Here is a 17,792-nt window from a genome sequence, read left to right on the forward strand (position 1 = left end):
TGGTGTTTTAAGGGAAAAATTCAATCATGTCAAATGATACCTGGGTTCTGAGAAAATTAAGTTGCAATTTAACGTACATTGGACCTTGACATGTGTAATAATACAACTACAATGAAATTACGTCAGGAAACGTCTTATTAAATCACAAGTAATTAAAAATGTCGCAGAAGTTCTATTCACGCCTAAGGAAACAACCGCAGTTCTGATTTCCACTAATAAATAAAGAATCAACCAGCGGATACGATAACGTATTTGAAACCGCAAGATAAATATTTAATTCAGTAACATCACGCTAAATAAACTCGGCAGTTTTTTTCTATCCAAAATAAACACAATGATTTCATCACGAATTCTAAATACAGCTTCGTCTTATGACACTAATGCGTTAAAACTTGAAATGAAACATACACAAATTCGAAGTATACGAAGAAGAAACTAATCCTATGAAAACATGGAATGAGATATGCCAAAAACATACGAGGAAGAACGCTGCTGCTTCTTTTAATTCTGTAATACCACTTACTGGGTTTGATTTCATTACACACGACTAGTTTTACAAACTACAGTTGTATTCGAAACTGGTCGTCTGTAATGAAATAAAACTCAATACGATGTATTATACAAATGTTTAACATTTTATTCCACAAAGTAAACGCCGAATCAATGAATAATCTAATCTAATCTTCTTGATATTTTTCTCTTTCTATGTGTAGACCTTGTGGCCTCTTTTTAAAAGGGATTAGCCTCCTGCGATGTCGATTCCCGGCTGTCAATCCATCTCTTCGGTGGTTTGCCCAGAAATAGTCTATCTTGGGGTTGGCCGTCCAGTGCAATGTGGGGGAGTCTAGATGGTTCCATTCTCCTCACATGCGCATACTATTGTATCTTCGTTGTCTTCCGCACCTAATGACATCTTCGGTCTCGCATATTTCTTTTATCCTGGTAGTCCTTACTCTCGTAGACTCTTGATTTTTGTGATTCATCAGCCACATTGAAATAAATTTATTAAAATACATAAAATACAATTTGTATTGTCAGTTTTTTATTCAATTCTGATATTCATTTAAATAAATAAAAAATTATCGAGATTTCCTTGATTTATGTATTAGCATATGTTTCGCTGTGTATTTTATAAAAATGATTATTTGTGCTTAATATAACAGGCGATATTTTGGTATCGAATATGATGTAATCTGTTGCAAACTGAGTCTTTCGCGCGAAGTGAAGAGAAGGAACCTTGCTCATAACTCAAAACTGATGACATATAAATATACTTTAAAAATTTGAACCGGTTTTTGCTGTTCACACAAAATCCAAACATCCACTGCTCTTGATAGTAATCTACGCTCAGATTCATTGGGTGTTCGCCAACGTGAATCATTATTCGTATAACTGAGCACCTAGCATGAGGCAGAACACAATTATTTCGCCAATCGAACGGTTTCGGGGCCCATTTTCACATTCGCGTAAACGACGTTACACGAATCTGTAAACACAGACAAAATTCATGACGCTTGCGTCGGTGGTGGTATTTTGACACGACTATGAAGGCGTTTATTCTAAGCTAGTTTTATTCTTCTCCGTCTTACTCCTCGTAACTGAGGGTTGTAAACCTTGTCGAAGCAATGATTCTTCTCCAGTTATCCCTCGACTGCGCTGCACGTAGCGCTCTAACCACCGATGTGCCTGCTGCTGTCTTAAGTAGATTTGTCCATCGAGTGGGGATCTTCCTCTCCTCTTTTCCCCTCCAAGCTACCAACCACATCCAGTAATTCAAGGCTTCCTCATTGCCACGTGCAACGTGTCCAAAAACCTGAAGAATACATCATGTATGCATTCTAGCACTCTTATTCTGGGTTATCGTGAACATTTTCAAGCAAAAAAACAAGGCATAAAACGAAAACGATCTGTTGACGAATGATTAACTGTAGTATGGATATACTAACGCTCCAAACTGCCATGTGTTGCGATTAGGGAACGTGCCAACACCATTCACACGAAAGTGTCCACCAATTTTTGCACCGCACTGTACCTTGACCTATTTCGTCTAGCGTCCGCGAATTTGGGCCCTGACTGTAATTTGTGTTGCAAATCGTTATGATAATAACGACGTGCTTGATATTTCTGGCATGATAAGCTTTAGAGGCGTATATAAATTTTACGAAATTTCTTTTTATTTCTTTTTGTAATTGCCTAACGTCCGAGTGACTCTGAATTCCAGCTACGGCTTATGCAATACAGCTTTACTAAAATAATGCTATATTTATAATTTTATGTAATTCTTGAGTGACGAATTGTGTGCAAAAACACTCGTTACCTCGTCAAAGTTATCAATGAAGTTTTCATACAAATGTCAAATCATGATAATTGTTTTTTAATGACCTGATGATGGAACGATTTTCCGAAACCGGGAGTCATGATTAAGAGTTTATAAAAGTGGTATTACACAAACGTGTAAAATGGATGATAAGGAGAGTGTTTTATTACCATACCACAAAGTTATCAATGCTTTTAATATACATAATATATCAATGAAGTTTTATGGTTTTAATATATATTTAGGATAATACTTATATAAGGCCCTGGGATGTTCAGACTTTCATCTTCTTTAATGAAAACGATAAAAGTTTCATCTCAAGTGAGACACCTTTAATATTGAGTCTCTCCCTTAAATAATAAGTCTTTTTTTGATTGGTTGGAAGGTATTGCTTCTTAGTAATAAGCCCTCCAATGTACATTTTTTCTATACATGAAGTTAAAATAAATAAATAAAACATAAATATATCATCAGCATTCGTAACATTTTTAATATAAGTAAATATTGATCTCGTATAGACAAACCCAGAAATAGTGAAAGATGATTTTTAAAAATCAAAATATTTTATACCAGTCCCGTAAATGCCCAGACTTCCATATTCTTCTTCATCTATGTTGAGATGTCAGAAAATAATATGAGAAATATATTCCTTATTTCCCTTGACCAATATAGAATTAATAATTTAAAAAAAAAAAACACTGATGGATTTTCATAGTATTTTTTTTTGACATCTCATCAAAGATGAAGAAGAATATGGAAGTCTGGGCATTTACGGGGCTGACGACCGTCACAGGCTGGTTTACGTGATCACTTTACACACGTGTAACATTCACCAATTCTACCCACTATTGACAACCACACTACTCAAATTCTTGGAAGTTCTATATATATGAACCAATTTAGAAACCTTGTTCTTGAATCACTAGAACTTCACTAGAGACATCTATTGGTGAGATGTAAAGAAGCTCTTTACTAAGCAGAAACTCTTATATTATGATGTATTTTTTTATCAAGTAAGTAAAAAGTTCAAACGGTTTTTTACTTAATTGTCATCTCTTTTTTTTATTTATTTTACTTTTTTTATCTCCTTAGCTAACAAGATTCAGTTAAGGACTAATCTCCAGGAACTAAGTATGCAACGTATGTAACTTCGTTATTTTCACTGTGCAGTGTAGGTACCACCTTGGCAAATATGAAAAACAAATAAAAGCCCTGTTTAATTTATTTACTCGGAAATTCAAATCTCTTTGTAAGACATGCACAGTTTTATTGTGTTTATCTATACTGTGTAAACTTTGTAACTGTTGGTGAGGTAGGCACGATTTTCATCACAAAATATGAGTATATCAACTTTTAAAATTATTTTAAAAAATACACTTTTGGCCATTTGTTTAGGTCTGTTTAATACACGATTATAATTTAAAGTATTAACTTCAAATCCTTATCTGCACCCAATGGTGCATAGGGCACTGCTTCGTATAGAAGCAGTGTTACCTTGATCGTTAAATACACAAAGGAAAGGTGATCAGCGTTCCGCTTCAGGTACCAGTCCAGAGTCATATTAAATATCATATCAATAGTTTAGAGACTAGAAGGAATGTGTATTTGATTGCGCATTTTTATCGATTGTTGCGCGGTATGATCGATAATCCTGAAATTATCCGGAGCATTGGTCTGTATGTTCCCGATAGTTACCTAAGACAGCGTCGGCATAGATTGTTTCACATTCCTATACACAGGACCAACCTGCCGATGGTTATACCTGTAGGAAGAGCTACCGCTATGTTGAACAATATCACATTGGATATTGATCTGTTCCATGTGTCCGAAGGAGTTTTCCGAAGCGGGATTCTTCTACACCTTTAAGTCTTCTTGCTTACTTTTAATATATACGCCTTAAATATTGTTTGTTATGTATATATTATTTTTTTATTGAATAAATTGAGTAATTGAGTAAATAAATATTAGATTGAAAAATCACTAATATTTATTATGATCCTCTTGGGGATCGAACCCGAGACCTCCAGCATGGTAGCCTAGCGCGCTAACCAATACATTATGGAGGCGGACTAAAGTATTACACCATACTAAATTACACTAAAGTATAAAGAGGGATGTTGATCAATCTGTTTTAACAACGAATGAAACTGGCCATTTTTGTGAGATAGGATGCATGGAATCAGTTGGGATGAGTGTATCAGTATTAATTAATTTATTTATTTAAACTAAATCTACAGAAAACAAAGAAGTTCATTAGCGGGCTTATTGCCAAAAATCAATATCCTCCAACCAACCACTATGTATTGGTTTACGGTAAATACCAAAATCTAATTTATTATTAATAACTTTACTAGATACATAAAGGAAATTAAGGCTATTATCATTTTTTTTTTCTTCATATCTTTGTATGCTGAAATATCAAAAATATAAAAACAACTGCTAGATGAGTAAACAAGGATTTGGACCCAAATGTTTTGTACCCACATTTATATATTTAATTATTTTAAACATACATATGTATTAAAATGATTTAAGAAAACACTTCGTTTTTTACCACTTGAGTTTTATTATAGACTACATGTTTCAGAAGTTAAACTTCCATCATTCAGGTCTGTATAATAACTTAAATATAAAATATAAAATTGTTCTATAAATAAGGAGAGAAGAAAGTAAGGGGAAGGGGTTAGTCAAGGAACGGAGTTTGAAAACAAAGGAAAAATGGAAAGCAATGGCGAAGAATTTTGAAACAAAAATATTATTTCATAAATTATTATTAGAATTCAGGTTTTTTTGTATTTCTAAATTTTCAAGATAATTCATAATTTGGCCTTTATATGGAACGAGGTGTAATAATTTTAATTTATGGGAGTGAAATGAGTGATTAGTATCTATTATATGATTTTCAAATTCCGAAAAATAATTACTAACAAGACCGCTATGATGTTCTTTAATTCTAATCTTTATGTATTAATATATTTTCTATCACAATCTCCACACGAAATTTCGTAAACACCACTTTTTGTAATAAATCAATTTTAGATTTTGAGTTATCGAGGATAACTGTTATTTTATGCCGAAACAATAAATAAAATACATATGTATTTATGTTTGTAAATCAAGTAATCCAGACAAATACCTCATTCAAAGGTCTTTATGGCCGTAATAAATTAAATTGCTATTTATCTCCTTGTATTTCCATAATTTCCAGAATCAGATCTTTCCAGAGAACTATAAACGTGAAGTTAACACAAGGCCGTTTAATACCGCCATAAGTAAAACGCAATTTCTAATTATTTCCTCTGACTTCAATTCCACTTCTTAGTATTCCAGGCTATTTTGGATTCCTTCCGATGAATAATTAAATCATATTACCAACCATGTTACACCGTACTTATATTCAATTATATTATTTATAATTATTTTCTGACATCTCATCAAAGATGAAGAGTAACATGGAGTCTGGGCATTTACGGGGCTGACGACCGTCAAAGGCTGGTTTATGTGATCACTTTACACACGTGTAACATTCACCAATTCTATCCATTATTGACAACCGCACTACTCAAATTCTTGGAAGTTCTTTATATTATATATGAACCAATTTAGAAACCTTGTTCTTGAATCACTAGAACTTCACTAGAGACATCTATTAGTGAGATGAAAAGAAGCTTTTTATTTAGCAGAAACTCTTATATTTGTATGTGAGATCCAAATCCTGGATTATAATCACACACATGATTTCAGATTTGTGAACAAGTATTTGGACACACTCAAAATGTTGTAAATATTATTTTCTGAGCCATAACAAAAGCTTTCCCGAAATGTCATACTTTTCTTATATATATATATATATATATATATATATATATATATATATATATATATATATATATATATATATATATATATATATATATATATATATATATATATATATATATATATATATATATATATATATATATATATATATATATATATATATATATATATATATATATATATATATATATATATATATATATATATATATATATATATATATATATATATATATATATATAAATATAAATATATATATATTAATATATATATATATTTATATATATATATATATATATATATATATATATATATGTATATATATATATATATATATATATATATATATATATATATATATATATATATATATATATATATATATATATATATATATATATATATATATATATATATATATATATATATATATATATATATATATATATATATATATATATATATATATATATATATATATATAATATATATAATATATATAATATATATATAAACATATAAATACAAATTTGCTAATAAATATCACGAAATAGCCTATTATATTGCTTTAATAAAAGGTAACGAGCCGAACAGTGCTTTGTTGGATATCATAACAAGGATAATTCACAGATAATCGGCTGGTATTAAATCAATACGTATTGGATTCAGTGTGTGGGTCGTAGATGGGACATTTGCATTATATGATGAACAATAGGACAGTATAATAATATTCATGATAGCCAATCGGATTTGAAATGAATTTTAAACAACTGTGATATATAAATTCACCGTTGCAATAGATAAGGCATGATACAATGGTTTATAGCATATTTAGTGATAATGTCTTTAAAAAGTTAGTGCAAGTGTATAGTTCATAATTAATACGACTTAAATAAATTAAAATAGGGCTCTCTACTAAATAATTAGATAATCTCTAAATATATTATTATAAACCATATCCGTTCCCTAGGTGGAGCATATGGAGTCCACAAACTGTCTCCAGGCTTTTCTGTAGGCTGCCAGTTCCCTTGCATCCTCTCAAGTCAGATCCGCGTCCCGAAGCTCTGACGAGAACTGCCGACGAATTGTCAGCAGTGGTCGTCCTGGGCGGCGCGAACGTGATGCCTTGTAAAAGAGGCAAGCTTGATTAAGGCTCTCAGGAGGCATGCGGAATACATGGCCAAGCCAACTGAATCGCCTTTTCTTGACGACAGTTGTGACCAAGATTTGCTGCGTCCTAAGATATACTGGATATAACCATGAGTCGTGTAATCTGACTCGAAACGTCAGAAAAACGCGGCTTTAACCCAAAAAAATATCTTGACGAAGGCCCTGACATGTGGGTGATTCAGAGGTAAATCAGTTTAAGTCACATTTAAAAGAGAAGTTAAAATTAAATGGATATTCCCACAATCTGATTTTTACGTCCAGCTTTTTATACAAACAATAATATAAACCGTTTTTAAATTATAAAGATAAAGGAGATAAAATGAATTAAATTGTTAATTTATAAACACTAGAATTTGTTAACTGAAATCAATTGCCCAACCTTTTGCCCAACATTACGTTAATTTAATATTTATGATACATTTCTGATATTTATGTATATTTAATATTTCTGATATATTTAAAATATAACAAAATTTTCTGGATAAAAAAGTGGTCTTATACAAGCGCTTTATTCATATTATTCTACAAACTGATTGCTAAATCAATTAATAATTTAAAATAACTTAATTAATTTACCAATGTAATTTTTACATCCGTTATTGGATGCTGATGCCTTGATCACTATAAAGCTCTGAACGCAATGAAGGGACTTACACTGGTTGACCAATGAAGCCTCCATGTCCCGCTTATCTCGGGACAGAAGTGATGTAACGTAACAGTGCATTATATTCTTTGTAACCTGATGAATTTCTACGCAAGAAAACAGTTAAACTAATACAAACAAACGAAAAATATTATTATCAACGTGGTAACCTCTATTTATGCCAGTAATTTACTAAATTTTGATTCCAATGTTTACAGATTTGGCTTTTAATTTGTAGAACTCCATTTTAATTTATATGTAAAATGTGACGATCAAACACTGACTTTTTGAGTCTACTAAACTCTTTTATTATTTTATAACTAACGAACTAACTAACCATCACGCCGCTTCTCCGCAGGGGTAGGCAGAGAGAATCGAACGCCACACCACTCTGTCTTTGCAAACATTCTATGCCTCTTCTACATTCATGCATCTCCTCATACATACCCGACGATTATTACGACTCCTGACCCGGCCGCTTTCAAGTATTTGACATACCTGATTGTGCCAAGTTTTCCTCGGTCGTCCTCTGCTTCTTTTTCCAACTACATTCGCCCCATAAATTTGTTTAACCGTTCTTTCTTCACTCATACGCTCCACATGTCCAAACCATCTCAACACACCTTTCTTAATTTTATCGATAATGCTTATCTCAGCCTTACATTCTATTATTACATTTGATTATTTTATTGTTTAAATAAAATAATAAATTTGACATTTTAAAACGAATATAATAGTAAAATTTAGCTTATAATTTGACCAGTTAATTTATTTACAACATTTTGAGTGTTTCCAAATATTTTTTTACAAATCTGGATTATCTTCAATTGGGAGTTATTTTTTATATTATTTTTGACATCTCAACATTGGTCATCTTTATGTATTAATTTTAAATCAAACACAGATTTTTTGAGTCGACTAAGTTGTATTTTATTAACAAAAAACACATAAAAAATTATATTGTGACAATTGTTTCGCCTTGTTAGGGCATTATCAAACGAATGTGAAGATCAAATGGACTACGGTCCTTATGTCCTTAGTTTTTTGTTAATAGAATACAACTTAGTAGACTCAAAAAATCTGTGTTTGATTTAAAATTAATACATAAATTAAAATGGAGTTCTACAAATTAAACGCCAAGTCAATAAACAAAAAAAAATGGTCATCTTTGTTGAGATATCAAAAATAATATAAACAAATATATATATAACTCCTAATTGGAGATAATCCAGATTTGTGGACAAGTATTTGGACATACTAAAATGGTAAAATATAAGACAAATAACCAATATGTGTTTTTAAAATGTCATATTCACACGTCGCTCATTCCTTTCAACAACGTCATATATCAAAAATCGTGTTTTTTCAATTGTGCATGTTTTCGGAATGACTAGAATATGTACTATATCCCAGCAAAAGCGGCATATTTTAAACCGAATATTTACCCGCTACAGGGCAGAAAGTGTTGTTTCTGTATTTTGAAGAAAATGTATTGTTTAACTATTTATTTTAAATACACTGAATATTTTTCAAATGGAGAAAAAACCTTCAGGTTTTACCTAAAAAGATCTGTTGCACAGTAAAAAGTTCAATTAGTGTTTTGATATTCATTTTTAATACATTTCATTATATTTTTAAACTTTATAAACGATCTCCTGAAAAAATTTTTTTTTTTATATACGACGTTGTTGAAAGGAGTGAACGACGTGTCTGGAATAACTTGCTTTGAAACAACAAAATATTTTTGGGACCATTTATGTACATATGTTGAGATATTAAAAAATAATATTAAAAAACTCCTAATTGGAGATAATCCAGATTTGTCAACAGGCATTTGGACACACTCAAAATGTTGTAGCCTCTATTTATGCCAGTAATTTACTTAATTGTTATTCCTTTGTTTCAGGAATTTGTCGGAATGTCAGCCGCACGACGTCCCCGTTCTTTTGTTATGCCGTAAACCGAGTTAAACTTCAAGGAAATGTGGAATGATTGTCAACGCGCTTAGGTTATAAGCAGTGATGAACCCTACAACAGTTCTGACGGCAAGTGACAAGTAGTAACGGAATCGTTTTGATAAGTTGAAATGTGTTACGATAGTGTTGAAAGTGATTAGATGTTTGTCAAAAAGAACATCAATTTAGTCAAAATGGCGCAAGGCGAGACGACAACTCCTCTCGAGCATAATAAGCACTACAGAACACAAGTAAGTACCATTCATTTAACCCTTAAATCAGACCTTTTTTATATGAGGACAAGGAATTTTGCATCCCTTATGTCACTGCGACCATATTAGGTCAATTATGACCTCCCTGTATCAAAGCTCGCTCTCAAGACCTGCGTGAGTCATGTATGTAGCTCACGACCTGTCTCGGTAGTATGAGCTTCACCTTTTTGAAGTCTAGTAGTGGTTCTCCAAGGATGTGATTTCGTTTGCGAGCGAGTGCGTTACAGTTATAGAGAATGTTGATTGGTGTTGCATTATCCTCCATACCAAATCTGCAGACTGGGGAGTCGTGTAGTCCAAATTTTGATATGTGTTTCCTCAGTCTGCAGTGTCCTGTCAAGGTCCTGGTTAGGATCGTTATTTCTTTCTTGTAAAGCTTTAGCGTTTCTGTGGTGAATATGTATATATGTATATATATATATATATATATATATATATATATATATATATATATATATATATATATATATATATATATATATATATATATATTTATATATATATATATATATATATATATATAACGTGGTAATATTTTCCTTTTTAAAATTAAGTGTAAATAATATGTAAAGTAAGTGTATAATAATAAAATAAACAATGTGTTGCTTTGTAATTAAAGAAACGACAATAAAAGTTTATTCTTAATTAATCTTTACAATAATTTTTATATCTATCTGATTCTGACAGTTATTTTTTCCTATCGGATCTCTTTTGTTTAATTCTGTGCGACGCATGCGACATCTGTGGTAGAACTGTTTTATAATATGTAGGTACTTTTTGTAAGTACTTAATAAAATGTATAGGTAGGTACCTAGTTATTTTATTACATCTCCCCCCTTGGGGAAGAAAATTCATAGTAAAATTTTCACTCGTCCTCCGGATCATCTCCTTGAAGTGAAGGGACTGGTTTAGTGATATGATAAAGGTTTGATTTTATTTTTTTGTGACCTGTATCAATTCTGTATATTGAGTTAGAAATTTTTTCAATAATTTTATAAGGTCCAATTTTTAGTTCATCCAATTTTTTTCTGTTTAGCTTGTTTCCATTTTCCACATACACCATGTCTCCTACGTTGAATTCGCAGCCTATTCTATTTTTGTCAAATAATGTTTTATTGTAATTATGTGATTTTATTGTATTTTCAAGCGCTATTTGCCTGTCTCTAATCCAGTCATTATTAGATTTTCCTTGTTTTAATTCGTTGGGTAAAATATTTACATCTGTACCATATAAAAGATAACTTGGGGAAAAGTCAGTGACTGAGTGATTAGTATTATTATATTTACTAACACATTCTTGAGCTATTGTGGTCCATGCTCTTCTTTTCCCTTTTTCATTTATTTTGCATCTGATTTTGTTCACCAATGTTTGATTCAGCCTTTCATTTAGGCCATTTGAGAATGGTGCATTTACTGCAGTGAAGATTATTGGGATCCGCTTGTCATTTAAGAATTCCTTGAATTCTTTCGAGTTTATTCCTGGGTATTGGTCGGTGAGAAGCATACCAATATCCTCGGTTTCTGTTATTTTCATGACTAGTTTTATAAAATCATTTGCATTCTGAGTTTTCGAGGTTAAAATAAATGCGTATCTTGTAAAGTGATCCACTAAGAGATGTAGATATTTTTTTGTTGATCTTGAACCTCCTAAACCTCCAATTGTGTCTAAAGATATTATTTCAAAAGGCTTTGTGGCCGGGCCTAGATGAGACATAAATCCAAATTTCTTTTGTCCTCTTGATTTATTTTTAATACAAATTTCACAATTTCTACAAATTGTTTTTATGTTTTTCGTCAAATTTTTGGCTGCGTAATGTGGACTAATAGTCTTTTGCATTTGTCCAATTCCAATATGGCATAGGTTTTCATGTATGTCTTTTATGATTTCGATGCTAAACGGTTCTGAAAGAATTATTTTTTCTTTTTTCTTGACCTTTTTAAAATAGACATTGTTTTTTTCAATCCATTTGTTTTTTTTCTGTTGAATTCTTTAATTTTTATTCTGATCTCTTAAAATATCTTCTAATTTAACCAAATTTACAACTTTTAATTGTTCATCTGCATTTTCACTCGATTCTAATACTGGATTCCTGCTTAGACAATCTGCTTCTAAATTCTTCTTTCCTGGATTATATTTTATTTCAAATTCATATTGCGATAAATAATATGTTAAATCACCTAACTCTTCATCGGTCCTAGATTTCAGATTCATATTTTCCAAAGGTTTGTGATCTGAATAAACCGTAAATGATTTACCTATTAACCAGTATTGCCAGTATCTTACTGCTTCCTTAATTGCTAAACATTCTAAATATATTGCTTTTTTTTTCTTCTGAGCTTCATTTAGTTTTTTTGAAAAGTATGCCACTGGTTTTTCTCTACCATCGGGCTGCTTTTGTTTCAAAATGGCCCCAACACCTTCTAAAGAAGCATCGGTATAAATGTTGATTGGTAAATCCTGATCAAAAATTTCTAGAACGGGCTGTGAGCAAAGCATGCTTTTTGTTATTTCAAATGCTTTTTGGCATTTATCACACCAAATAAATTTTTGATTTTTCCTTAGTAAGTTATGCAATGGATCTAGTATTATTGCACTCTTTGGTATGTATTCATGGTAAAAGTTTATTTTCCCCAGAAATTGTCTTACATTTTTTATCGTTTTTGGAACAGGAAAATTCTTTATTGAAATCAAATTATCCTTTACTGGTTTTATTGAATTATTTTGAATTATATGACCTAGATATTTTACCAAGTCTGACGCAAATGCGCATTTTGTAAATTTTAACCTGAAACCTTCCGTTTCGATCGCTTCCAGCAACTGCGTTAGATGTTTAATGTGCTCAGCAAAAGTTTTAGAAAATATAAGAATATCATCTATGTAATTAACGGTGAAATCAGTAAGTTTATACTTTCTTAATATGTTACCTAGTATCCTTTGAAAAATTGCTGGTGAGGTCTTCAATCCAAATGGTAGGCAAGTCCATTGGAAATGTCCTTCTTGTGTAACAAATCCCGTCTTTTTTCTGTCTTCGATTCGTAAAGGAATAGACCAAAACGCTGAGTTTATATCTAGTGTTGAAAAAAATTTGCAATTCCTGGTCTTTATCATTAGGTCTTCAATTAAAGGAAATGGTTGGGCTTGAGGCACTACTATTTTATTCAAGTCTCTGAAATCTATACACAGTCTGGATTTTTTGTTTTCCTCTTTTTTAAATGCCAATGTAACAGGTGCAGCAAATGGACTGTAGGATTCTTCTATTAGCTTATTATCCAGTAATTTTGCAATTTGTTTTTCTATCTCCTTTTTATCTTCTACAGTACATCTGTAAGGCCTCTTACTGCAATATCTGTCTACTAGTAAGTCTATCCTCGCTTCGTATCCACTAACAGTGCCGATATCATATTTGTCTTTTGCAAAAACGGATTTATATTTGCAAATCAGTTCATTTATTTTAGATTTTCGAAATTGATTTAAATGATTTATTTTTATTTCAAAATCTTCTTCTTTTACATGTTCATTATAATTTATTTTGCATTCCTCGCTGTTGTTATTTTCTGTATTTTTAAATTCAGTATTTTTAATTTTATATTTTGTAGAAATTTTTTCTACTTTCTTTTTATTTTCATTTTTCAAGCATTGTCTCTGTGTTATTTTTAAGTCTTCATTTTGGATTAGTTTAAATTTTTTTATCATATCTAATCCTATCAAAAAATCATATTTGAAATTTTCTTCATCAATAATATATACATCAACGTTTTTTTCCAATTCAAATATTTTTATTTTCAAAGTCGTCAAACCGTTTGTCTTTTTAACACCATTAATTGTTACTAAATCTGCTTCATTCATATTGTTTCCTTTTCCTTTTAGTTTTAATAACTTAGAATTTATTAGAGAAACATTTGAACCTGAATCGTAAATTCCAAATATTTCAATTTGATCATTTAGTAATAGTTTGACATTTATTAATGGTGTTACTATTCGTTTTTTTGATCGGTTTCGTTTAACTTAGCTTCTATAACTGAATTGTTTACATGTCTGATAGTATTTTTATTATTAAACTTATCATCCTCCTTTGTTCTAAACCAGCACGTTACTTCAGGGTGATATCGAGTTCCCTTATTTAATTTTTCACAAATCTTACATGGACTTTTATCTTTAATTTTACCACTAGTTCTTAGATTTCCATATCTTCTTTGATCCGAAAACCTTTTTTTATTTGCAATGTTTTCGTGTTTTTTTACTTCATTGAATAAATCGACTGTATCTTCTAATTTTTCTCTATCAATCTTATTAATTATAAATTCTGGTAAACCAGCCACAATAAGATCTACTAAGGTACCCATGTCGATCGTTCTTCTCATCTCCAACAAAAGTTTTTCCTTCCTTATGGCATAGTCTAACAAGGAACCGTCGTTATATTTAAAAGATAATGCAAACATTACATGGTTCCATCCCTTGTTTGTAAATGTTTTACAAAAGTTGTTTTTCCATACTATCCATTCTGAGTTCATGGAAAATTTTATCATCATCGAACTGTACCAATCTTCACAACTTTTATCCATAAACAATCTTAATATTTCAATTTTTTTCTCATCCGTTGTCACCTCAAAACGTGTACATTCTTTTTCAAAAATATCCATCCACTGGTTTGCATTAGGATTTTTGCTTGTAAATTTTTCAATGATGAACTTCTCTGAAATATCTTTTAAATTTTGATGTTTGCTTAACTGAGCATTTTGTATTAATTTTTCTAGTAAGTTTTCTAATGTTTGAGGAGCAGTATCCATTTTATTGTCGTTTTATAACGTGGTAATATTTTCCTTTTGAAAATTAAGTGTAAATAATATGTAAAGTAAGTGTATAATAATAAAATAAACAATGTGTTGCTTTGTAATTAAAGAAACGACAATAAAAGTTTATTCTTAATTAATCTTTACAATAATTTTTATATCTATCTGATTCTGACAGTTATTTTTCCTATCGGATCTCTTTTGTTTAATTCTGTGCGACGCATGCGACATCTGTGGTAGAACTGTTTTATAATATGTAGGTACTTTTTGTAAGTACTTAATAAAATGTATAGGTAGGTACCTAGTTATTTTATTACATATATATATATATATATATATATATATATATATATATATATATATATATATATATATATATATATATATATATATATATATATATATATATATATATATATATATATATATATATATATATATATATATATATATATATATATACATTTATACATATATCGGGTATGTATGAGGAGATGCATGCATGTGGAAGCGGCGTTATGTTTAGTTAGTTAGTAAAATATTTTAATTAATATTAAATTTAAATTTTACTTGGTATTTACCAACTGCCTGTTTAAACTATTGTCGCTGCTATGGATTTCAATAAATAAGAGTATTTACCAAGTAAAAACTTAATTTTTTACGGATAGATATTATCCCAAAGTGCCTGCCGAGTAAATTAATGACATAAATATAAATTTAATATCTGAAAATGAAAAAAAAGCTAAAAATAATTGAAAAGGGAAATATGCATATGTAGAAGGACTGAAGACAAGCTACATCTGAAATACTCATTTGCCGTACGTTTGTATGTTACATAACAAAAAGAAGCGTTTCTTTTTTTATTCGTTACGTTAAAAAATATCGTTTAGTTTTTTTCTACAACAGATACATATTTTAATTCCATGTTATAAGTAAACGTGTATAAAAGTGCCAGAAAATAAACAAACAAATGAACATAAATTCTGAAGAAAAACAAAACGTTTATTTCATCATTTCGACTGCTTTGATTGGCAAGTTGTTACGCAATGGTTGTACAAAAGGAAGACGGAACGATGAAGAAATATCGTTAAATATTTATCTTTCAAGTTTGTTTTTAGCACAAATATATCAAATAACTATTTACTTTTCTAAATCAATTAGTATTTCAAAATAAGCCCATTCGTTTATTCTTTGCTATATAATAGCATTTGAAATAAAGGCCAATGTAAACAAGAGAATACTATTGTGTTTTGACTAATGTATTGTTTTAATGGGTTTTATTAATTTTTGTAGAAAAAAGTAAAAATGGCTTACCACAAAGTAAATGCTTTAAATATTAATAAATTTATTATTTATTCCATCAGACACTGGATTATTTATTTATTTATATATATATATATATATATATATATTATATATATATATATATATATATATATACATATATATATATAAGACGTAGAATTGAAATTTCGAGTGTGTCTTAATACTTCTGGGTTCAAAAATCTGGGTTTTCTGCACTAAGGGGTTATTTTTACATTTAAGAATATATAAAGAAGAATATTAGAATGTTTGAAAAGAAGAGTTATTGAAAGGAGTCAAAAAAAATTTTTTTTTCAATACATCTTTACAATAATCAAGTTCAATCAAATATATATTTTATCTAATTGTGCGCAGATACCACGTCTGGCTTCTCGCGTAGCCGGTCGTTTAATGAATTGTATATTTGAGATCTCACCCTTAACACTGATTGCAGTTGAGTCACTTTATTGTTTAGTGTATATACTGATACAATAATAATTTACTCTAGATACTACAAACGTATTTATGTATATAACTTATTTTATTGACAGAAACAGGCGATCCTCTGAACTTTTTTTGTATTACAAGTCGTCAGATATGCAAGCGCCAGAATGCGAAAAAATACAAATAAATCCCGAACAACGTAACAAAGAATCCGTGTTATGCAGTTCGCGCGGTGAGGTGGTCGCAGTTATTTATTTTGAATTTACTACACATTATTATGACAATGTTTTGTTCAAAACAACGTCGGTAAACAAATTCCAAAACACCGCAAGTCGGACGATAAATTATTTTAACGATCACATTCCTATGTTTCGTGTTCTGCAAATACTGGGCCAGCGTTTTCCGCGTACAATTTATCGAATGTTAATAATTATTTTTAAACATTTGGCTAAGAAAACCCGTAATAAATCTTGTGGGGTCTATTTGTAACCATCGTTACTGCATTTTAAATTATTTTAAGAGAAAAACGAGTATTTTTTTCCTTTTAGCAGACATGTCAAAATAGTGGATAGAAATAAATCTAATGTAATTTAACATTATTTTCGTTTTGGCTGGTAGAAAAAAAGCGTGTATCATAAAATTGGCACCGGCCTCTTGTTGTGTTTTTGGATGCTGTAGGGTTCTTTCGGAAAGATTTCTTTGGAGAAATGATAACCGCTAGAGTATTGATAAGGATTGGTAGTAGGAAAAACAGCGTATTTAATAATTAAAAAAATTTCATTCTTACAAATATATGCTTATAAGTTCCAAAAATTAATGCAATATGGATATTCAATAATGGGAAGACTGAAAAATATTTCACAAGTGTATGTTTATGCTCAGACATCCATTTTCTGTCAAATAAATAAATAATATATTATTAGATTAAAATCAATATTTTAATCTAATAATATATTGAAAATGCAATTCCATCACGAAGTGTCAGTGGATAATATAAATCTATTAAATAAATAAATACTAATGAGACTCCTATAATACACATAGGATGCTCAGACTTCCGTCATGTTTTTCTTGAG

At 30.1% G+C, this 17,792-nt stretch overlaps 1 protein-coding gene across 1 annotated transcript in view; it reads left to right on the forward strand.

The window, feature by feature from the left end:
• The window catches only part of LOC148302742 (facilitated trehalose transporter Tret1-like), a 53,510-nt gene that overhangs the window by 13,667 nt on the left and 22,051 nt on the right, over positions 1-17,792 (forward strand). Inside the window, exon 2 of the mRNA XM_088271070.1 lies at positions 9,859-10,158. Within this exon, the coding sequence (XP_088127196.1) occupies positions 10,069-10,158 (90 nt within the window). The 5' untranslated portion in view covers positions 9,859-10,068. The remainder of the gene's footprint in view (positions 1-9,858; positions 10,159-17,792) is intronic.

This window comes from Brachycentrus maculatus, unplaced genomic scaffold (assembly GCF_059751285.1).
Source record: "Brachycentrus maculatus isolate JH-2025_06_01 unplaced genomic scaffold, ASM5975128v1 h1tg000419l, whole genome shotgun sequence".
NCBI lineage: Eukaryota > Metazoa > Arthropoda > Insecta > Trichoptera > Brachycentridae > Brachycentrus > Brachycentrus maculatus.